Genomic DNA, 25,276 nt, shown 5'->3' on the forward strand with positions numbered 1-25,276 from the left:
GCTGTAAGCAATGTGATATAAAGTTCAGTCAGAAAATAATAACGATATGTACCTGTAATCAACTAACGGTACTTATGAAAATCAAAAGTACCAGACGCTTAAAATGCACTCCATAAAACGGATTTAAATTGTTTATCAGTTCGGTGTTTGAGAAAAAAATACTTAAAGGAATCAATTGTATGCATTGTTCATGTCAACTAAATAACTAATAGAAAATATGAATTTGACCTACGATTAATACAATCCAAATACCAGTATTACTATGGCGATGTAAAATTGAAAAGCAAAGCTATATCATTGTTAAATTATTCTATTCTTTCAAATCATGTATATAGATCGGGTGCACGCCCGCTACGCTTTTAATGAATGATACATGCTTTCTAGAGTTCGTGCGCGCCCGCTTATGTTTTTATTGAAGTATTTAGACGGGGAACACATCTCAAGCTCTCATGAGAGGGAACACGCCACGTTTTTATGGGAGGCAGCACGCCTACCTATACTTTATATGAAGGGTTCACGCTCCAATGCTTTCCATGAAAGGAGCAGAGCACGCCCATGCTTACTAGGGAGGAGCACGTCCGCCTCTTCTTTCTAGGGAAAGACCACCCTCCCACTTAATCCGCCCCTGATTTACATACAGTTCACTTACCCTGTATGCATATGTATATGATCAAATTTTGTGGCTGTTGTTCCTAAACATATGTTTGACAGAGGTACACCTAGAGAAGACGAAGTGTTGTACCATAGCTAGAAAAATGTCAAGGTAGGATAATTTAAACATATAGCTTGAACTTTATTTATACATGAAACAATGGTTAAATAATCATCAGTAATACCAGTGAACGGTATTTTGAAAAAAGTGTGGGTGTCTATGAGAAATGTGTCCTTTGACATTTTGTGTAAACAGGATATGTATGACTTTATCTTCTATGTTATACACCAAGCACTTTGTCATGTAAAAATCTATAGATAAATTACTGTGGATTATGGACATTATTTAATGAACCATTTCGCTGAGGGTTACGTTACCGTTAAAGTTGCATTTGATTTTTTGCTTTATTTCATTTTTACTTACTGGATTCGTGTCAAAAAAAGCCATATATTTTATTGATATTGTGACATTGTAGTTAAGTTGATCTGATCGTGCCCACTCGAACTGCACCTGTAAAGAGGTATATTCAGCTTTTAAACCTAATATTAAGAAATCTCAATTTGTAAACCTTATCTTGAGAAAATAGTTTCAAGAACTTATCTTGCGAATTTTGAGCTTGTATATGTAAAAATCATAATTTGGAAAAACTATACTTTCACATAATTTTGGTTTCGTTAGCATGTTGTGTTGATCCTGACCATATTCAACATAGACATATATATGTACTAAACAAATGATTATGAATGTAACGAAATTATTTCCTTATTATTGTTTACGTAATTTTATGATTTATACCAGTACATGTACTTAAAGTAAAAGAAAAAAAACATCAATATATTTTTAGTAAGTCCCGAATCAAAATCTCCTGTGCCCCATGCCCAATTCCCATTTTCCCCCATATCTCATTCATTGGGGAGTTTATCCCATTCAGATACTATACTTACTCCATTATACTTAACCAACATATTATCTACTCTTTTTACAGGGTCAGTGGTCGTGAGATCATATGTCAGGAAGTCAGAATCACAGTATACAGCCATTTCTATTTCAAAATCTGTGGACGGCACGGCTCTCTTTTGTCTGTTTTCCTTGATGTCTGTTTCTTCAACAATTATATAATCTACAAATGTTTACAAATATTTGTCCTCAGATGTTCGAAATAATGATCACAGAGACATTTAAGGAGGTAGACCTAGGGTAAGGGACACAACTCATACAAATCAATGGAACGTTTGTATTCAGCATTTTACATCAATCTCATGTAAACTTCAAAGCAACTTGAACTGATTTTATTCTGTTTCATAGAAAAGCTTGATGGGCTTTGGTAAAATTGAATAAAACACAAATATATCACTGATTTCAAGAGTTATGTCCCCTCCCTAAAGTCGACCTCCCTAAGTAATATACATCCTTATTTCCCGGCAAGGTATGCAGAACCTTAGGACCTTACCAAAAGTTTTCAGTAGTAATTACTTAAAACAATTCGTTCTCAGGAATTCATCCGAGATTCGTGTTAATATCCTGATGTCATTTTGAATTGAATTGATTTTTTTGTTCGCTTGAATTTTCTTTGGTTAATTGACAAATTTAAAAAATCGTAGCCCCTTTTTCATTTTTTTCAGAGCATTTGTTTCTTCATTCAATAACTAGTATAAAGACATCGTAACAGGCATATTTTGAATTCTCTTATTGATCAACATGTGTATAAAACACGAATATCTTTTTGTCGGATATTAAATTAAACTACCATTATCTAGCATTAATGGTTCAAGTAGACTTTCTCTCGTCTTTCGAGAAATAACAGCACTGTGTCTTCCTGTTGATCTTTTTCTGATGTGTTGTGGTAATACTTCGAAATGGAGCTCATGCGTTGGGGTACCTATCATCCCATTCTACAATTATATACATACATTTTGTAATATAAATACATACATACATGAATTTATACATACATACATACAATTGTTTTGAAAATACCATAAAGAACTGGTAAAGACAATGGAAAATTTGGAACCAAAAGTCAACTTCGTGCCGATCATGTGAATTTGAAATGAAGAAATAACAAACAAGATGTAATTAATGTCATGTGAAAACAAAAAAAAAATGTCAAAAAAACGCCAAGATTTATCCTTGTTAAAATAAGAAATGACAACGCAATTTATCAAATGCCAACTGAATCTGAAACTTTCAAGTGACCAAGATTGAACTGAATGTGTATAACATATTATTATTACAGGTCTGTCATTTGTTTATGTTTGAACCTTGATAAAAAATAGCAGATGAATTATTTCTTTTAATATTTTAGATTCCTGTAGATTCGTTCAAATGTATATCAATCATGTCTTTCAAATATATCAGATCATTGTTCTTATAAACTTGGTAGACAAAGTAGTATAAAAATACAAAATAGTTTGAAGTCTTGGACGGAGACATTGCCCGGTCAGGAATACGTTCTACCAGAAATTAAAATGTTTTCTTACCAATTCATAGCAAAATGATGCAGAAACAATCCCATCGTGAGAATGAACATCCCCTGTGAGATAACAATCAGGATGTTGCCCTTCAAACGGAGTCTCAGTTTCGCCATTTATTGTTACTATAGTTGCCGATGGGTGCAGTACAGACTTTGAGTGAGACAGCTTCATTTCATACAATTCTCCAAAGGCCGGTATTTTAACATGATAGAAATCGTCATTATTAACAACTGACCTTCGACGTCGGTGAATCGACGCTGCGTCAAGGCTGAAATTAAAGTTGTTGATTTATTAGAGCTACAAATACTTCTAACAGTAATGCGAATAAAATGCACATAATTTGATAGATATGACAGAGAAAAATGGTTTGCATGTAAATAAAAATAAAATCTACTACTCTTTTTAAGTTTGAGTACCTTTAAATTTTGACAGTATGGCACTAACAAGTATAAATGAATGAAAGAAATACATGTATAGATGATTGCTAGGTTCAACAGATTAATATCCCCGATGCCTTTGTTCAGATTGGCATCGTTGCTCATTTACTTTTGTTACTTTGTATGTATGATTTTAGTTACTTTATGTTCTTTGTTGTGTTTGTCTGTTTTCCATGTCTGGTCTTTGTCCCTGGATTACATTCTTTTGATTACCGCGATAACCTTGGTTCCCTTGATTACTCTTTGATTACCGCTATAACCTTGGTTCCCTTGGTTACTCTATACGAATAGCTTCGTTAAATCTAGAACTTCACACGTGTTAAAAAAAGAAACAATGGTATTAGCAGTAGTTTAAGTTATCTGGTTTCAATCATATCAGCTACATAGAAGTTGAACAATCGAGTTAACCTTTGTATGTCGTCATCTTTATAAACGAATCGAGTTTACCTTTGCATATCTTCATCTCTATGATGTTCTATTGTTGTCAGCTCAAAGTGTGTAAACCCAGCTGAAAGAGAAAATAAATAACTTGTCTACATTTTTTAATATTTATATATTTTATATAAAAAAGCTACTTGTCGTGGAGAAGATAGTTGACACTTTGACAAGTTAATAAATAAGTTCACAACTAGCATTATCAGTTCAAGTTCATATAAAATTCTGAAACTGCCAATGACAGAACTGTTACAAGGTGCAAAAAATATAAAAAAAACAGTCAATCATTCAATAACCGCATATGCCACATATGAAAATATTGTTCTTCTGTATACATATTCGAAAAAAAAACCCATATATATATATATATATCTTCCATTTAAACGACCAAATCAAGAATGATTACTCTTGCAAAGTGACAATTTCATGTACACTCTATGGAAAACTTTTTTCTGCCATTCTAAGCAAATGATTAAAAATGCATGTGATTATTTAACCAGCGGACGGTGGCTAAATTCTCGAGTTTTTCCTCCATTTTACATTTCCAAGTTTTCTACAGTGGGAGAAACCAATTCTCATCAGCCTTTTTTTTTTATTAAAAGTAGTTCTCAACTCTGTGGTAAAGTTAAGATTTTATCATGCTCGCTAAAGCTCGCATAATGAAAATTTTAATTTTACGATCTGGATAAGAGGAATAATTTAAACCACTTACTACCGAAAGAGAATCATTATATCTTAAACAAAAAAGATACAATAAAAACAATTTTGATTAGTTATGTGGCATGCAACTCTGAATTTATAACGTTGGACAGGAATGCATCACCTCCAGTCCGTTATTTAAAAAGCTTAGAACTATAGAGATACTATAAGTATTATTTTTGTGTCCAAATTTCACAACAGTCCAAGTGGTAGTATGGTGGTATCGGCGATGGATACTTTTCATTGTGTTTGATAACAAAAATATACTGCAGCAACTCTAAGGACCATACATTGTCAAAAGAAAAACAAAATAGGTATAGAACTAAGACTGAAAACTTACTTATCTTAAACTTCTTAATCATAAAGAAAAGTGTTTTTATTAAATGTCACAACAATTACTAAGACAAGAGAAAAAAGAAACGATGTACCTTCTCGAAGTTTTCTTTCTTTAATAAATTGATCAAGTTGACTTTCCTCAGGAATGGACATTGCCTGTAAAAAATAACATAACTATTACAATAAATAATTAAAGTTAATAAACAGTCAGTTTAAGGAAGTTGAAGTCACTGAACTAATAAATGGATTTTATAATAATGTAAAAATGTTAGAGACATGCTTTTTTTCAACAAAAAAAGTATTTCTATTCTATCGTCATAACATTACATAATTCCAAGTCGCTCAATTCCTTCATGTAGCGCATAGTTTAAGTTATTAAAATTCAAATGAAAGATGAATTATTTCCCTTTTAACGTCATAATCAAAACTGAGCGTTACTAATGAAAATAGTATATTTTAATTTAAAGTTGTTTTTGAGAAAGTACATGAATCAATTTTCTTTCAGAATAAATTATAAATCTTTTATAAAAAAAAATATACCCAATTTTGTTCTTTTGAAAATCTTGATTGACTGACTCTCAGTCATACTGTTTCAATTAAACTGCACAGTTAGCTCATTTATTTTTTTTCCAATTTTTACATGACTATATCTTCACCAGGTATTATTTATACATATAATAGCATATCACATACAAGTCTGTAGAAAAAAAGGCATTGAGTCAAACATGAAGTGAAATCACTAATTGTACCAGCACTTTTATTATTCAAAGACCAGATATTTTTTAATCCACTTCAAACCATCAATCACGAACAGATAGTCAATAATTTTACTAAATTTCTTGCTTTTCAGACAAGAAAAGAATACATAATGGTAATTTCTTTTACAGGATACTACTCTTAATGAATCGGTGATTTCATTTTTATTTTCATAATTTAGATTTTACAAATGAAAACCCGATTCTTAGAAATATTTGTAATAAAGTGCATCAAACTTTTTAAAAGTGGCAGTTACATGGATGTGCATAAATATAATTCTCGTCTCGATAAAAGTTTTAGAAATCAAATGCAATTCAATGTAGCAAATATCTTCGTAATAGGTTTTTGAATAAAAAATATATGTCTGTGTGATCAAATATTTTTTTTTTACAATTTGTTTGATACCATGTTTACTGAACATGATAAATGGTTGTTTACCACGATGCGTCGAAAGAGCAATTTTTTAAAAGGAATAATGTCAATTCGGTCGAACAAATAACAAAGTTCAGTTGTTTTATAATTGCCTTCACCATCTTTTTCCATATTGATGTAAAATAATTTTATACATATTCGTTTATTGTGTGTGTTTTTTATAACAATTATTTAAAAGGCTTTCTCAAGATCATGTGAACTTAAGATCAATTTAAATGTAGTATCTCGTTTTCAGATCATTATTATTACTATACACAAAAAGTATAGTTGAAACTAGGAATTTGTAGCTCTAGAACTGGATCATATTCCCATTTGCACCACACATAAACCCAAGTTCGCCATAAAAGCATCTCAATCCTCTCGGAATCCCCTTTTCATTTTTCATTATCATATTATTACATGATATTTCTTTCATCTTTTAAAATCTTACGAAGATCGAAAATACACTGTATTTACGCCTGTCACAAGTCTGGAATTTCTGGCCTCTGTATGTCTTGTTCCGTTTTCACCTTCAGTTTATTTTTTCGATGCTTGTGTATATAGGGGCAACTCGTTCGCGGTATCGGTGAATAATGATGTTTTAGAGACAGCTGCAGCCTGTCTTGCGGTGTGAGGTGATCCTCGTCGTTAATTGGGGGCCAACGGGTGGCCTTGGGCTGACATTTTCATCCCGGCGGGGTTGTTGTCTTTTTGACATATACACCATACCTATTCTCGTTATATTTAAATTCTTATAAAGAACCTTTAGAAACATCTGGTTGAGTAGTTTTTGGTAAAATTCAAGGTTTCAGATTTGACATATTTTAAACAAAACAAAAAAAAAATAAATTAAAAAAACAAGCAATATTTACAAGTTACAGTTTTAGTTGTAGAAAGTAAAACTACTGAAGAACTTGCAAAAAGGCTTTGCGCATAATTAAACTACGCATCAATGTACGTGTCGGAAAAAAAGTTAAACTCTACTTTTTATTTTATGGATAAAGGAATTGATATATCAATATTTAAATAAAGATCTGTATTCTTTGGTAATATTAAAACGCAGAAGTTAAGTAAAAGTTATATAAAACCAAACGATAATTTCATTTCTGCAACATAACGGACTTGCATTTCAAACATTGCATTTTATATACTGACCTTTAAAACCAATTTAAATCAGAAAATTTCAACATTTGTCAATTTGACGGCCACTCAAAAACTAAAATGAATACTTTCAGGAATTGATTGATGCACGATATCTTTGGTGATAACACTTTCGAAAATGTTGTGTTTGTCAGCGGGCTAAGAGATTAGACAAAATTGCACGAATTTGACATTTACCGAACAAGTTATAATTATGGAAAAAAATGTTAAAAAAACAATTGTACTTGTAAATATATATAATTTTGAAATGCCACAAAATTTAATCAAGGCAAATGAAGGGAACATTAAAAATGTATCACTTCAAATAAAAACGGCAGGTAAATAGTTGTCAACTTCAATAATAATTGCCAATCATATCGAAAAAAAAATATTAAAAAATACAAGTCAGCATCACTCCAAAATCATAGAATAATATTTTTAGTTTGATATTCATTTTTAATGCATATGTGCATTCTTATTTGCTCTCTCTTTATGACTACTGAAATAAAAGTTATCCATAATTTTACCCTAATAATCCTATCATTCAACTAACGTAGGCATCTATAATTTCACCCAAACTATAACTGTCCTACATCTTGACCTAGAAGAGATATTTTAACTGAAGCATGCGAGATCAATATTTTGAAGAGAATACTATCCAATATGACGAGTACCGACAATTTCTTTTGTTAAAAAAAGTTGTACCAATGTTAAACTAAAAATTATATCAATATATGAATCTTTGTAATGAAAAGATATTTTGACTACCATAAAACAAATATTTGGATGATCTTTCTGACGTATTTGACTTTAAATTTTGAGTTCATTTTTCGTAAATCCAATTTAAAATGCAATATTACGTTAATCCATCCTCATTAGAATCTGCATTTTAATGCAATGGGAAAAAAACAACTGCATTGAATCAAAAGATCTGAATAAAAAGATCTGAATTTGGAGAAAACAAACACTAACTGCTAATAAGCATACGCATAAGTGAATAACGAAATTACCGCCCTCATAAATCGAAAAAAGTTATATTAAGTAGCACTTCAGCTAAGAATCATGCAAAATGTGATTCATGGGTGAAAAGCCTACATATTTTTATTTTTGATGTTTTGTTCGGAAAGAAAAACTAACATTCAGTTTTTCATATAACTCGTGTTCTTAGAAGATAAAAATTATATAGAATGCACTGTAGATTTCAAAATTAAGGGAGACAACTACGTAAATGACACTCAAATACAATAGAATCTATTGGATTTTCATTGTTGATTATCTCATAAGAGCAGGCCGATTTGAATGAATAATTACACAATTCTTAATATAGACCCATAAAACAACTTAATTACAAAAATAAAAACATGTAGCCTTTTTTGAGGTGTATCACATTTTTCAGATTGTTGCATGATTCTTACAAAGACGGCTACTTAAATGGTACAAATCAAGGATGTTCCTGACTTCGTACATACATTTAAAAGTAAAATGTTGAGTTAAAAGGGGTTTGTTTTATGGCTAGTCAAAACCAGACGGTGCATTATAATTTGGTCATTTGGTTAATTCTAAATAAACTATTAACTTCACAATAATAAAATTGGATAATTTCTTTTAACAAATGAAAAATGCAAAACAACAGAAAAAAAAATTATAGATATGAATGGTGTTATTTTTGTAGTATTCATTTATTCGGTTATTTACATAATGAAATGCTCCTTTCTTATTTCAAAATTATGTTAAACCAGCTCAAACTAGGCCGTGATATTTATACCCTCTTCAATTACAATTAAATGGAAAAAGCTCTCCAACTAAAATTTCAAGTTGTTTTTGTTGTAATACTTAAAGAGCAGCATGTGGTTCAAATAATATTAGTTATCATGTCTGGTGATGTCGACATCACCATTGAGACTTGAGTTCAAATATTTCTGTTGACAGTTTAAACTGATATGACAACTATTCTTCTTAAGTTACAGATAAAATGACATATCAATTAAAGAAAAGTGTTCTGTATTCAATAAGTGTTTAATTATATTAAATTTGAGTTGGTATTGCCGTGCCGTGTTTAAAGGTCGGCCTTTATTTGTAAACAACAGTCATTTAAATGTATTTTTGTAGTATAAGGGAAACACCGTCAAAAGATACTAAAATTCTCAACTAAAACTGAGTCGTTAAGGTAGGTTAATGAATATCTCCACTTTCTTGTTTCAATACGCTGGATATGTAATCTAGTTTTACGTTACATGTTTCAATTTTCTAAAATATCAGCAAAAAATACAGAAGCGTGAAAAATATGACAATTTAAAGACATCAACATTTTAAGTGTATGGCATAAACGTGACACAGGAAACCTCTCGATAATAAAATACAAATACATGTATAGGTTAATTTCAGGAGTGACTCTTCTATGTATGCAAATCTGTAAATGAAAAAAATGTTATTCGTTTCTTTGCAATATTTGAATATGATTTGTTTTGTTTTTATTAAAAAAAAATAATAAAAAAAATATCTGGTAATTTCCAGATCCTTTTCAAAATATAAATAACACCTGTACATGTATAACTGCAATTTTCTTTAGAGAATCCTAACTAGAAAAAAAAACTTGAATCACAATTAAACTGCCAGATACAACTTCGATCCAATCAATGATATCGTACATGTACCTTGTATATATCTATAAAACGTAAAAAGAATATTCTCAAAGGAATTTGTTATTTCTAGGTTTGCTATTAAATGTTAAGTAAAATGTTCTTATTGAAATAAATAAAAAAAAACTGAAGTTTATATGTTTAAAAAGACTAAAATTAATTAAAAGCGTATGCAAAGTGCAGTTTGCTTCAAAACATTTTCTCTTTAGATTTAGCGGTTATTATCACAACGATCTGATATTTAATTCGATACTATTATATTGTAAAAGTCTGTCGGATCATCCATTCTAAAGGAAATCAAAAATAAAAAAGATTTAAAAAAATATATTCAAGACCTTTACAATATGTTATTGGTTTTGACATGGTATTCTTCGAACATGATGTCATGTGGTGTATTACGACGTAACACTGCACTTTTTACGCTTCATGTGACCGATAATAGCGTCCTTTAAATTTGTTAGAGTGAATTGTATGAAAATTTGAGTAAGACCATAGATTGTCTCGATTTACAAAAATTAGTATGTATTATTACATATCAAGATGCAAATAATTATGTTCAATTCTATTCCTCCTTTTATTCATAGTATCTAAACATTTTGTCCAGATAAATGGTACCAAAGAACTAGGTTAAAATTAGACTAATACTTAAATTAGAAAAAAAACCTCACTAATGTTAAAAAAGAAAATGCATCATAATGAAAATGTAAATCTCTCAACATGCATATCTTCAGCTGAGTCAACAAAGGCTGCCAAAATTGATGGGGTTTTAGAGAAAACGTAAAAGTACACATGCCTCGATCGTAATAAACAGTGTGATCCAGCTAAGATTAATTCGCTTGTTGTATGTTGCTTATTTCATGTAGTTAATTTTAACCATCTACCTTTCCACTAAAAAGAACTTGTTTTTACTCTATGCCAGTTCTATTTAAAACAAAAATGTACTTTAAGCAATGAATATAAACTCCATAGAGCATGCCAAAAAAATGAGCATGATTACATAAAATTGTCGCCCTGAAAATTTTAATATAAGAGACACTTATATGTAAGCGTAGTTAGTTTCTTAATAATATGTTTTCGCATTAAACTAGACGTATTTGCATAAGACTGCCCGAATGTAGCAATCCAATATATATTTTCATTTGTGACAAGTACTGATGGCTCTTTCATATACTCTAATTCAATACCTCACAACGTGAATTTTCGTGACAGTATGACCTTATCTATCTATGTAAACTGTTATTCTTGACGGCTGTTAAACAAATATTTGATTGACAATTATGACATGTCGCCGCATTTCGCTTTTCATAGTTTTCCTTTCCTCGTTTGTCTACCCCGGACTCGACTTTTTATGAGCATATCGGCAGGTGTTTCTAGAAAAGTAGAGGACGCTTACCCTACCGGTGCACCTGGTCCATGGTCCCAGTTTTTAGTGGAGTCCGAGTTGCTCATTTGCTTCTGTTACTTTGTATGTATGATTTTAGTTACTTTATGTTCTTTGTTGTGAATGTCTGTTTTCCATGTCTGGTCTTTGTCCTTTGATTACATTCTTTTGATTGCCGCTATAACCTTGGTTCCCTTGATTACTCTTAAAATACTGAAGACATTATTTTAAATACTGAATACACACGTATTTTTTGTAAACTCATTATTACCAATATTATTATCATATCATTGGCAGATCCATTATGATACTACTTAGGCTAAAATTTTCAAAAGTAATCAACCCTTTTTCAGGAACACTTACCCATCCTTTTTCTCATTTCTCTATACACAACCATTATTTCGGATATATTTTAGATAATTTAATCTGTAATTGTAAGATTCTAAGTAGAATACCCATCTTTAGGAGAGAAGGTGCAAATAATACTTCGATATTACAGTTTTTTTTAATTGAATTAAATTTTGACACACGTATAATTAAAATTACTCTCATTTCCTGATAAAAAATGCCATTTAAAGAAATGAGATATCGAAATGTTTCGTTTTCCTACAGAGGATTTCAGTATATGGAATTTTACCATATTCAATTTGTGAAAGAAATGAACTGGAATAAAAAGTGCAAAACATTTCTTACTTAAACAATACTGAATTATTTATAAATATATTTTTTTTTTCATTTAACCGAAACCTGAATAAACCAAAACCAGTAAAAACTGACACTTCATAAAGTCCTTTTATATCAAACCAAATTCATTGTTAACTTTGGTACACCGAACATCTGTCTATACCGAACATGTGTCTATACCGAACATCTGTCTATACTGAACATCTGTCTATACCTAACATATGACTATACCTAACATGTGTTTATACCGAACATGTGTCTATACCTAACATCTGTCTATACTGAACATGTGTCTATACCTAACATCTGTTTATACCGAACATCTGTCTATACCGATTATGTGTTTATACCAAACATGTGTCTATAACTAACATCTGTCTATACTGAACATGTGTCTATACCTAACATCTGTCTATACCTAACATCTGTCTATACTTAACACGTCTTTACCGAACACCTGTCTATACCGAACATGTGTCTATACCGAATTTCTGTCTATACAAACATTTGTCTATACCCAACATCCGTCTATACCGAACATGTGTCTTTACCGAACATCAGTCTATACCGAACCAATTTTAAAGTCCAAAATGGTTCGGTTTTGTTAGGTTTCACTGTACATACATATTGTACTTGACTAAGAAGAGTAAAATTTACTAAGTAAAACAAAAAAGGATATATTTAAACGTCTATATACATGTAGAGTAGTGCCACACTAACAACTACATCTCAATGAGATGTAAAAAAAGAAATAATAGGTATTTCTGTTTCCAATTTATTTCTGCAAACAATTATTTGTTAATATTATTAAAGTCTTTCAAATAGATATAAGGGCTCAAGGGTGTATCAAGAAAATTTGAAACGGAAAAGGGGGGTTTCCAGGCAATAATTTGATCATTCTTTGATCAAATTTTGTTAAAAGTAACAAAATATGCCATCAAATGGGGAGGGTTCAGAACACTCTTCAACCGCAACCGGCCTCATTCAGTGATTCTGATCTTTTTCTTTTCTTTGTTCTGTTATAAGTAAACTATTAGCTGTTACATATATTTGTGTTCATACAATTGAATCTGTTACAAAAAATTAAATAAAAAAATAATAACAAACAAATTAACAATTTTAATGAATTTCAAAAACGATATGAGAAATAATAGAAATCTTACAGTTTTCCGGTTTATGAGACATTTGACGCAAATTATTAGAAAATATTCGAGAAAGTAGTAATGCAATTAATGTAATTTAACTACTTTCATCAAGGAATCACCAACTTTATTATAAATGACGAAGCCAACACACCATCAGTCCTTGATTAATGAGCTTTCATGCTAAATTAAAAAAAAGTAATTATTTTTTTTTTAAATAAAATAGCTTTGATATATATTTATGATATTCCTAAATGTAAGATGCAGTGGTTGAAACGTTTATAATTGAAATAAATTATCCATATCCGGATCAATTATTTATATCTTGTTACAATAATAATGCATTCAATAGGAGTCTGTTTTTAATGTTCAGTTTTATTAATATTTAATTTCACCTCTTGAATAAAAAAGGAAAGAAAAGTACAAAGGTTTAAGCGAATTCATCCATTTAGTTGCAGTGAGGTGATCAAAGACAGTTAAAAACACAAATGATACATTTATATTCATCAAAGGGTTACGAACCTTTGTGTAAAACATAATGTGATACAGTGTGTTTGTTAACAAAAAAAAACTTCATCATTTTTCATCATGTATTAATTTTGTTAATGTCATTAACTGATCAAAGAATTCTTTATTTTTTTTCACATGTATCTCTTTTTATTGAATTCTTAAAATCTAATTCATAAAAAGAAAGATATTCTTTTCGTTAAATGTCGTCTTATGGTGACTTAAAAACAAATTTATCGCTCTCAGCTGTGACTGATAATGTGACATACATAATGAAATTGCCTTCCTGCGATTTTTGTAATAATTAGTCGGTTTCACAACCTTATTCACAGAGAAACACTAAAATATATCATTGATCAATTAACTTACATATCGCTCCATGTACATTTTTGACATTTTAATGCCAATCTAGGTGAAATGAATCATGACTGATAAGTTATGCAGATTTATTGGAAATTGAATGTAGATGAACTGAGCGACATTACTTACTGCTTTTACATAACCCTATATAGAAAACAAATTAATACCCTTACCCTTCTTTGATACTAAAACAACTCTAAAAAGAATATTTTATTTAACTGTTTACCTTTTATTATAAAAAGAACAACTCTTTTGATCATAGATATGTTCTGAGGCTTCTAAAGTCGAGCATTGTTACTAATTCATCATTCAGTTGTTAACACTTTTCTCTAGAGTTATAAATATGCTCTTCATACAATGCAGCACTTGCAAACATTACGTCTAGACAATTTGTTTTGAAAACAATGCATTTGAAATGATTCTAACTGCCCATATAGAAATCTCATTCTATGTCATGGGTAGCATAAATAAGATTGTATATCCCACATTTTATTCCAATGAATTTAACTCATTATGATGTCAGAGAAAACACTGATTCTTTCTGTATCAAAAATCGATGATTCAGAAAATATTTTCAAAATTCAATACCGAATTAACAAAAACATGGAAAAACCAAAAAGTTATTTATCTTCATTATAAAAAGTTCCCAGTGCCTTCTTTTTAATATTTCATTCTTTTAATTCCACTGTAAAAAACACCCAAATTGAATATCATTTTCTTTTAAAATAAGTGTGTGATCTCTGTTGAACATTTTTTAATATGATTGTACCATGCGCTTATAAGAACCCGGGTCTTCAATGAACGCACTGCTAAAATCAAGCCTGTCAACTGGATACGGCAGGCTTATACTGTTAATCAATGAATCCGATAATGTATCACAATAGGAGAATTGTTTACATATAAGATATTTGAATGATGTGATATAAATGGTGATCTGCTTTAATGGCATTTTACACTATATATATATACTGGTAATACCGAGCTAAGCGATAAACACCTAGCTAACGAGAATAGGTATCAGACAGGCCCGCGGATATTGGTCCAGGAAGTTAATTCACAGTGATAGTAGCCTTTAAATTGGTTTAAATTAAAATATGCAATTTAAAAACAAAGAAAAAATAAAAAACTAGAATTATTTGCATTATGTAATTCCGGAACGCGGAATTATTTTTTTCTACAAAATGGACAAATGTTTACCTTTCCTATGTCGCCCCTTTCAGCTATCGTCCTTTCTTAAATGACCTAACAAAGTCAGAAAAATGTAAAAGAAAAAAAGATCTTTACTCGGTTGTACCCTGTGCCTTCGTCATATCATACTCTGGTAATAAAGGTATTCTAATATTCTTTAGTTGATCGTACTATGTTTGTCCTTGTGTCGGAAAAGGTCAACGAATGCTTTTATAAGGTACAGGTGTTTGCTCAAAATTTTCATGCAAAAAACGTTGTTAATGACTTTAAAAGGTATCGATTTCATAGGAGTAATATACTAAGCCGATTATGTCTGAATGTAATTAAAATTATGCAATACATATATATATATATATCGATCTAAGTCCTTACATTGAATGTTTCTACTTATATTAAAACATTACTATTAAAAAAATCAGGTGCACCAAGTCCAAGCTTCTTGAGTTGATAATAATGTAAATTCTTATTAATTTTAAGTCGGAGATATTGAAGATAATAATACATCACATTTCATAAAAGACATGATTTTCATATAAAGACTTGTATAGGATGCAATACAGACAAGAAATGCACGTTTATTAGATTTTGTAAATGTGATTTCGATTTTGTAGAATATTACATTAAAATAATGTCGTGTGCCAATTGCACGAAGGATTTTAATACATCTCCATTAAAGATGTTAACTTTACTGAATTGACAGTATCTAGTTTTATCGAAGATGTTACAATGTGAGTGAACCTTTTAAATCTTTTAGGTTTATTTCATTTTCTATGCTTCACATAATACCATTATTCCATTGTAGGAACATGATCAACAACATACTTGGTGGCTTGTGGGTATATGTCAACCTTTAACATTTCAAAATACCCGATGGGAACTGAACCTACGGATCCAACTTTATCATGTATCAACTGATAATTGCCTTTAATGGTAATTTAATTTTTTTTCAGATTAATGCCTTACTGATCAAAACATATGAATGTTAAAAATACTACTTCGATAATTTACAAATACCCATAAATTGAGTTAATGAGTAATTTATGGTCAACCAGGGGTTATAAATTTTAAAGTTAACCGTATGGATAATGACATCAATGTACTTACTGTATGGAGATCGAATTAAAATTGTCACAAATAGTTGTCGATCTTTATATATTGTATTTCGTTAAGGCGAAAAAAAAACTCTCGGTCGACTTACTACTTGCTATGACTGCTCATACGTATTGCTAACTTTTTATTGTATTTTTGATATTGGTAATAAAACGATGACTCAAATAAACACGTTTGTAATTTCAAAACTTTTTGACAGAAAATTATTACCTCTGACGTTTTCAGTGGGCAACATTTTCCAAATAACTGTAACCAAGCTATTTCCAACGGACGGATGATGTCGTCCTTAATGTTTTTCTTCATGAATAATGTTATTTTATTTTCAATGTAATTCTCGATTCAGACACATTATTGTTGAATGTATTTTTTATATGTTAATGTCCTATATCACTAGGGGAGACATTTTTCATATGCTAATGTTCTATATTACTGTGGGAGACATTTTTATATGCTAATGTCCTATATTACAAAGGAAGACATTTTCTTCAATTCTCAACATATGCAAATGATATCAATCACAATTAACACTTTTTTTCTCGGGATATGTGGCAATAGTTTAAAAGATTACAAGTGAGAATGGCATGAGAATTGTTTTTGATAAATGTTTTGTAATAAATCAAACAAAAACCAACAATTGTTTTAATTATAATAAATACCGGTAAAAACACAAATTACTGTTTGTTGAGGACTCGTAGACATAATAAAAATCGACTTTCATCTCCTAAAATACGTTTTAGTTTAAAAACCTTTGTGAGCTGACTAAATGCTTGTGCATGAATAAAGAAATGCTCCCAGGATTTTATTTTATTTTATTTTATTTTATTTTTTTGTTTTTGTTTCCGGATTGTTTATATACTTTTATTTTTATTTACGTGTTTTGCTGGTTGCTTAATGCTTATAAAGTCTATTAAAAAAAAGTTGTCTTTCCACTATCCCTGAATCATGTTTTTATAATCGTCTCAATCCTTGTTTCCTTGATTTCAAGACCAAAGAAATGTCTCATAAACTTAAAACTGTGCAAATACGACAGTTTATAAACGACTGCCCTAAATACATATATTCATAGATAACATATAAATGAATTTATTGTTATTATTGTTCAAATTGTAACATGCAGATATACAACTTGTTCCGAAACAAATACATCAAATCTTTGATTGATATGTTTTCAAATTTTTAAAAAGAACATTGCATCCATAAATCAGTTTTAATTGGAGATATGGTCTACGTTGTAGTTTTTACAAATCTCTTTGTTAAGAATCACAATTGGTACCTCACTTTTGATGGTAAGTGGGTTCGCAATAGGTCATGGCGAATTTTAATTACAGGGAAATTGGTTTATGTCGAGTAAATTCACACAATACCATTGACCTTAAATTTGTATGAATGATATTTGTGTAATGGAAAATAAATTCCTTTACCTATCACACATGTTACAATTATGAGAAGTAGGTATGCATTTAGCTTAATAAAAATGTAAAAAAAAAGTAATAATGCTTAATAATGACAATTTTCGTACTGTAACAAATTTATTACAAATGTTTCATTCCGTCAATAAATATTTACTGGATTTTCTGACCAAAGAAAAGATATTGCGAAGTTGTTCAAAGAAATCAAAGGAAATGTTAATGATTAAAATGGGCTACCAATTTTGGATCAGATGGAAGATTCACGATGAAGATTTGCAGAAAGACAGGGAACAGCTAATGTATGTGAATACAAAAAGATCGGTATCGTGTGTGAATTTCTATAAATTTCAAAATTGGTTGTATCTTATTTCTTGTTGTTAAGTGTTTACAGAATTTTCAAAAAATAAATTGTGTGCATTAATTCACTAATAGTTTAAATTCATGTACATGAAATACTGAACCAAAAATAGATGAAACAAAAAGGGTCGTAATTTTTGGTAATGTAAAAATGTCTGCAGCATTTGTGTAAATATATTTTATAAATAAACAAAAGTCGCGGTTTAAAATAAAGCAATAACAGTCGTTATAGAAAATGCACTTATACATCAGAAGAATTTTACCCTGATATACACTGCATGGTGATAATTTTTGCATCGTCGAAATTCGAAAGAATCCTAAATTAACAAAGTAGTAAAATATCAAATTCGATTACAAGGAGAATGTGTTTGTGGATTAACTTAAAAAGGGCAAAAGTGTTAAGTTTTACTAAAACCAATTAAATAACAGACAAAAGTCGAGAAGTAAAGACAATTTAAGTAAAATGATGTCAGACTTGTTCAATAAAGAACCGATATATTTTGAAATAAGGATTGTTTCTATAAAAAATGAAAGAAAAAAAACACCGTTGCCTATTTCAATTTATAAATATGACGTTACAAATTATATGTACCAGTTTTTTTTCTGCATCTCAAATCTTAATAGACCTAGTTATAATCACCTAGTTCTATCGAAAATGACAAAATTGTGCAGTGTAATGCACAATTAAAAAACTACATGCATGTTCTATGTTAAGAAAAAAGTGAAGTAATGATTTGTCAAATAGTTGAATACCTATAGTTACACAAAATAAACATTTTCTGTTAAGGACAAGACGTACCAAGATATCACTACAAAATACGTGTAATTGGTTGACCTACTCTATTTAAACTGCTACTACCCATTGTCAAACGACATCAAGAAAAATACAAAACCTTCTGGAAAATGGAACAAATATATGACAAATTGACCGCTTTACAATATTCGTCGTCCTTGATTTAACATATATCAAATTATATGACTATAACACTGACCCTCGTTGTAAGATGTCATGTACAATTAACCATAACATTGGGTAACCAACCATTGTTTGCAGAAAATAAGCTAGAACAGTATTTGACAAGATGACTTTTGTAGACGACTTGTTCTTGATTTTTAACAATAAAGTTATGATTACATTCTATGGAGGGATGAATGAAGACAAATAGTCTTGAAATGACGGTTGGATGTCACCCAAACGTCAATTGTTGTATGGACATTTTACTTGTTGTAAGTCTGAACATCAGTATTAATATAAATGATTATATCAATTTACTAAAAAGAAATAATGAAAAAGATAGTTATTACAATCTTTAAAGCTGGTTATTATCACTATTGGGTATATTATTGTGTTTCTATTTTGGTTTATGTGTCAGGAAAGAGCAAGATCGTGCAATAATTAACCAAAGAAATAAGAAAAGAGGGGGTATTGCGATATAAAAAGACATTGTAATTTGATCAAAGCGATTTTGAAAAATGCCGCTTTGAACGCATTCGCCAAAAAAAAGTTTTCATTAAAAAAAAACAAAAAAAAAAAAAACGAGAAGGCTGATGAAAAGAAAAACAGTATGGATTAATTACGACTTTATGTCATTTTCTAAGAATTAAGTGAAAATCTTATTTATTGGAACCTACGCTACAGATTATCTTCTTGTCACGATCGATAGTCTGTTATATTTCATGTATAACCTTCATGCCATTATTTCATAAACTATCATGCTAATGTTGGGACAGATGTTAAAATAAGCAAAGTGAAGTATTTACATAAATAAGTACCTATGTAATTTAACAGTTTGATAACATTGACAATTTTCCTCGAGATGCTAATTTCGTCTGATCATCAAACGTACATTCAACCAGTAGTCGCCAATTTTTGCTCAATCAGTCAGAATTATAATAAAGAATGAAATAAAATAAATGTTTTTTTTTCCATTTTCATACTTAATAGAACATTTATTTTAATAGCATGAGTGTTTTTTTTATATTGTAATTTGATGTTCTTTTTTAATACAGGAAGCATTTCATCATGTTGTCTTACGAGTTGGTAACAGTGTTCATACCTAGAAAGCTTCAGCATTTTATAAATTTCACAGTTGGTTTTGAGATGTCAAGGTTCATAAGGTCGAGAACAGCTAAACAAGAATACTTCTTTAAATCGATGAATCTGTACAACGGTATAGACTTTACCTAGTATTCAAAGTACAGCAGTTCGCATAATCTGTGAAACTGGTTCACATGATTACATTATGTTTACATGATAACAACAAATTACAAAACTAACTAACAACAAATGTGATTTTTTTGTTACTCAAATTGGACACAAGAAAAAAAAGATTTTCAAATCGATAATTCTGAAATCATATGATACGCTCACGTCCCATATTTGCTAACGAGGAAATATCGACCACCTACATGTACGTATGATTTTATTTTTCCATAGCCTTGTATACGTTGATTGTTTAAGAGCACTGGACTTAGAGCAGACCGTATTGCAGAACATGTGAAATAGAAAAGTGGTTCGAATAAATAAGCATTGTAAACATGCAACTTTACATCGATTTCTTAGTTTAAAAAGACATTCATTAGATAGACATAGCTGCAATCTGCCATGTTGTGTGACGGTTTCCTCGTAATTCATTGAAGACCAATGGGTGGCCTTCAATGAATGACACTGATATTTATAATCCCGGAGGGTTTGTTGTCTCTTTTACATATTCACCATATTATTCATAATTCCTGATTTTAACTTTTGCGTTGACCCTCCCCTACATACTGTTTATTATATAACCCTTATTCAGAGCCTTATTCAGACTAATCATAATAATTACAATCTTTTCCTATACTGTTATAGTGACCTTATCTATCTCTGGCCTTCTAATATTAATCTTTGTATAATGCCACCCTTGGTACAAGACGGATGGCCTTCATTAGCTGAGTCTACGACAGTAATGCACTGGTAATAACAAGCGTCACTTCTTTTAATCTATCATGTAACATTGAAAATGATAGTATATATAATCTTAGGAAAAGATATCTACGATCATGATTTTTATGGGTTGTAAGATGAACTCGATTGTTCACACTACGAGGAACCGATAAAGACTAAAATAGAATAAGTATGTATGTTTAAAGCATGTTCAGAGATATGCTAAAAAGATTTGATTATACATGAGTTTCAATTACCTGTTTAAAAAACAAAGTGACATAATATTGATATACCACAGTCTATCACAACAACAGAGATAAAATAAAAAAATGAAAAGTAAATGACACAAGAAAAACTTGAAAATGTGACAAATATACACAAATGACAGCTTAGTTACCAAGGGTTTTTAAATATTGCTAAATGCATTTGGTGATGACTTCTCGATACTATCGGATAAACATACCAGTATTGTTAAAAGTGTATGTAATGAAGAATATTATGTGTCAACAAAGAAAAAATCAAAAACAAAAAAACAAAACAAAAAACAAAAGGAAAAAAAATGGCTTAGCAAAACAAACTGGTTACATTTGCACACTCTTTCAGCACATATAGTAATATACAAAAACGTTGGAGGCAATGCGTGTAACGAAGTTTAATACATTTCTTTTCATATGTGGCAACATCCCGTCAGCACCTGCGTATGGAGTGTTCATATCACAACTCATACGTTATGCAAGAGCTTGCCGAAACTACGCAGACTTTTTGTATCGCGCTAGAACTCTAACAAATAGGCTTTTGGAGCAGAGTTATGTTGCTACAAGATTGAGTCATCACTACAGAAGTTTTATGGTCATCATGAACTCGTGGATCGTTATGGTGTATCCATCTGCACCATGAAAACTGATTTATTCAACAGGTCATAGTTTTCCTTTCTTCGTTTGTCAACTCCGGATTTGACTTTTTATGAGTAACTCAGCGGATGTTTCTAGAAAAACAGAGGACGCTTACCCTACCGGTGCACCTGGTCCATGCTCCCATTTTTTAGTACAGTCCGAGTTGTTCATTTGCTTTTGTTACTTTGTATGTATGATTTTAGTTACTTTATGTTCTTTGTTGTGTATGTCTGTTTTCCATGTCTGGGCTTTGTCCCTGGATTACATTCTTTTGATTACCGCTATAACCTTGGTTCCCTTGACTACTCTACACAATATGCGATAAATAAACAAATAGAAATATTCTGGTCTTTTTTTACAAAACAAAAAAAGTTTGTTACAATAATGTATTTATGTGTCGAATTTCAAATTTATAAGACATTGAAATACCTTCAATATATTACCATGGGCGTTCCCTCGTACTTGCCTGGTTTCTGGACAAGAATGAGTAGGTAAAAAGACAACTGCATTGAATCTTTGACAAATTACATGTTTTGTTCACAATATTAAGTAGACACCTGCTTTTGCAATCTTGACTAAAAATTTAGAAATGGAAGATGACCCTTATGCATGTTCTTGCTCTTCATTAAAAAAAAATACATTTAATAAAGACCCGTATAAAAATTAAATACTTACAATTTAGGATTGAAACCAAATCTCTGAATAACGTCCTTAACCCTTGTGACCTATTAGAAAGATTGTTTTAATTAAAGGGGAATCTTTAGAATAACCCAGTGCTTGATGGTAGAATTTTATGCAACATTATTAAAGGTAGAAAGATCTATGTTATGAAAGGGTGAATTGTATATTATCAAACAGAATAGTAATTTATTAAGTAAATGTAGTAGTCTTTATAGGAAGCATGCCAAATCTGTAAAATGTGAAACATCTAAAGAAAAAAAAGGCTACATTTTTTTTATTTTTTGTTATTAAGCTGCTTTATAGATCTATATGATGAAAAGTATAATTAATCATTCCAATCTGTCTGCTCGTGGGAGATAATACACATTCAAAGTTTCAGCGTTTGTATGTATTTTATTGTCATTTACAGGGTTATTTCCCTTTTCTGAATTCTACAGTACTTTCTTTACAATTTGTATCTCCTATAAACAAGGGTTATATGAAAAGCCACATGTTACTTCCTGTTTACTTTGACATTTTAAACAAAATATCAAAAATAAAAATATGTAGGATTTCCAACCAAGAATTACATTTTGCATTATTCTAAAGTGGAGTGCTACTTAATAGGAAGTGAAAAAGCCTGTAGGCCTGTTATGTGAAAAAAACTAACGACTAAAAATAATAAAGAAATACATAAATATCGGCAAACAAAAACAAAGCGTGAACCATTAACATCAAAATCTGAACACATGGCCATAACGCAAAAACAGGAAACAAAGACGTTCTTCGTGCAGATTTACATTTAAGTTATAAAAGATAAGAAAATGATTCAAGCTCAGCGTAACAATAGACGTTCGTTTCTCTCTCATTTACCACTGCAGAGTCCTTTCGGACAATATTGTGTAAAATTGTTCATTTGATCTTACACTACAAAATTGCAGTTTACAAAAGAGCGTCTAGATTGAGTTTCATAAATTCGGACGCTGTACAGAGTAATGCGTTAATAAAGATCCTATTGTATATTTCGGTATGGGTTAAAATCAATATAGTGTTAAGTAAGTGTATCATTTTAGCTAGGAATATAAAGGTAATAAGCATAATGAAGAGATAATGAAGTGTATCTTCTTACGTATCTTTTAATTTCTAATGGTTACCGGATTATAAAGCATGTATTTAAAATTCAAGAAGAAACACAAAAGAACGAAAATAACAATTTGCATTTTTAATTATTATAGCAAATACAATCAAGACAATCCCGAGAATGGACTAAATACATACGTGTAACTGTTTTGAACATTCTTTTAGGAATATGTGCATACAAGAACGTTTCTAGGAGAATGATGGTCAACAATTCATTAATTGATTTAGATGACTTTTCTGTTCTGTGTTGGTTTTTTAACACTATATCGTTAAGTTTCAATTCGATCCTTGTAAAGCCACATTGTAAATTATAGTAAACCTTTCCAGTTATAGAAAATGAAAGCAGAAATAGTTTTTTTCAACCATACCTAATTATTTGGCGATAAGATAAAATTGCTCAGGCAAATGTACTGTGAAATTATTCTAAACAGTTCAACACTCCCAAACAAAACTAACGCGCCTTTTTCTGTATGAACTTTTTTTGTTATATCAGTCTGGAAAGAGATAGTTTTGTAGTCATGTATAGATCATTAACTCCCTTTAAAAGAAACATGCAAAAGTGAAATTATCTGATTAAATTGATAGAATGATTAGCTTGATAAAAGTGAATAACAAGGTCTCAATGTAAAAAAAAATCACTTAATTATTTATATGTCAATTATTCTCACTCTCAATTTACAAATGTACCTGATTAGAACTTTTTTTTTATCATTATTGGAAAGTATAAGTGTTCATACCTGCAACGAATATACAAGGATAATTCGATTAAAAAATCATCAACGAAATGTTGGCCAGTACATGCCAATTAAATGCATACACAGCATTTATACAAGACGAAATGTCAATATTTATTAAAGTGTAACAGATATTAAATATTTAAAGGTCCAAAATAGTTGACGTTGTTACGAAAATTTAAAGTCATATGAAGCTAATTATTAAACCGGATTTAACAGCAAGTATTCCAATGATAAATGAAAGGAAAATGATTTTGGCAGAAACTTTTTAAAGTCTTCTAATCAAATTGAAAGCTAATGTTTTATATTTTTATACAATAATATTTTAAAACTTTTACAGAATAAGAAGTCAATTTACAATATTTGCATGATTATAAAACTTTACTCTTGGTGTTAATCACTAAAAAACAATACCAAAGTTTTCATTTTCTAATTGCAAATTTTAACTCATGAAAAGTTACATAAGATTTTGTTATCCCATTAAACAGTAAATCATAATACTACAGATTGTCTTGATTTGAGATCAATGGTAATTGATTATACGTCAATATCAATTAAATTAACAACAAAATATCAAAGAAAAATCTAGTGATATCCTATTGATATACTAAAACCGACATTTTGCACCAAACTTTATTATGGTTATTAATAAAAGTAGGTGTGACTTGCATTTTAGCCTACATACTATACATTAATAGATTCAATGCCATTCCAATACCATATGCATATGTCATATCAAAGATATATGACGTTCGAGATCAGAATATTGGTGGTAGATATCGCTCATAAATGAAAAAAACGCTATGGTA

General features: G+C 30.1%; 1 protein-coding gene and 1 long non-coding RNA gene across 4 annotated transcripts in view; one reads left to right on the forward strand and one right to left on the reverse strand.

Annotated features, from left to right (window-relative positions):
• The window catches only part of LOC148626576 (A disintegrin and metalloproteinase with thrombospondin motifs 4-like), an 86,845-nt gene that overhangs the window by 25,731 nt on the left and 35,838 nt on the right, over window positions 1-25,276 (reverse strand). The window contains 7 exon segments of the mRNA XM_088570652.1: window positions 650-747; window positions 1,076-1,162; window positions 1,597-1,772; window positions 2,400-2,544; window positions 3,133-3,394; window positions 4,011-4,071; window positions 5,126-5,189. Of these exon segments, the coding sequence (XP_088426778.1) occupies window positions 650-747; window positions 1,076-1,162; window positions 1,597-1,772; window positions 2,400-2,544; window positions 3,133-3,394; window positions 4,011-4,071; window positions 5,126-5,189 (893 nt within the window).
• LOC148626577 (uncharacterized) lies at window positions 9,431-20,962 on the forward strand. 3 transcript variants are annotated; one of them, XR_015920110.1, is made up of 4 exons: window positions 9,478-9,507; window positions 10,711-10,820; window positions 16,044-16,171; window positions 20,128-20,962. It is a non-coding gene; the product is annotated as an uncharacterized LOC148626577 (long non-coding RNA). The 3 variants fall into 3 exon arrangements; XR_015920111.1 differs by having other exon boundaries at window positions 10,711-10,762; XR_015920109.1 differs by lacking the exon at window positions 10,711-10,820 and having other exon boundaries at window positions 9,431-9,507.

The sequence above is a fragment of the Perna viridis genome, chromosome 2, assembly GCF_037379345.1.
Source record: "Perna viridis isolate PV_CMFRI_1.1 ecotype Kerala chromosome 2, ASM3737934v1, whole genome shotgun sequence".
Classification (NCBI taxonomy): domain Eukaryota; kingdom Metazoa; phylum Mollusca; class Bivalvia; order Mytilida; family Mytilidae; genus Perna; species Perna viridis.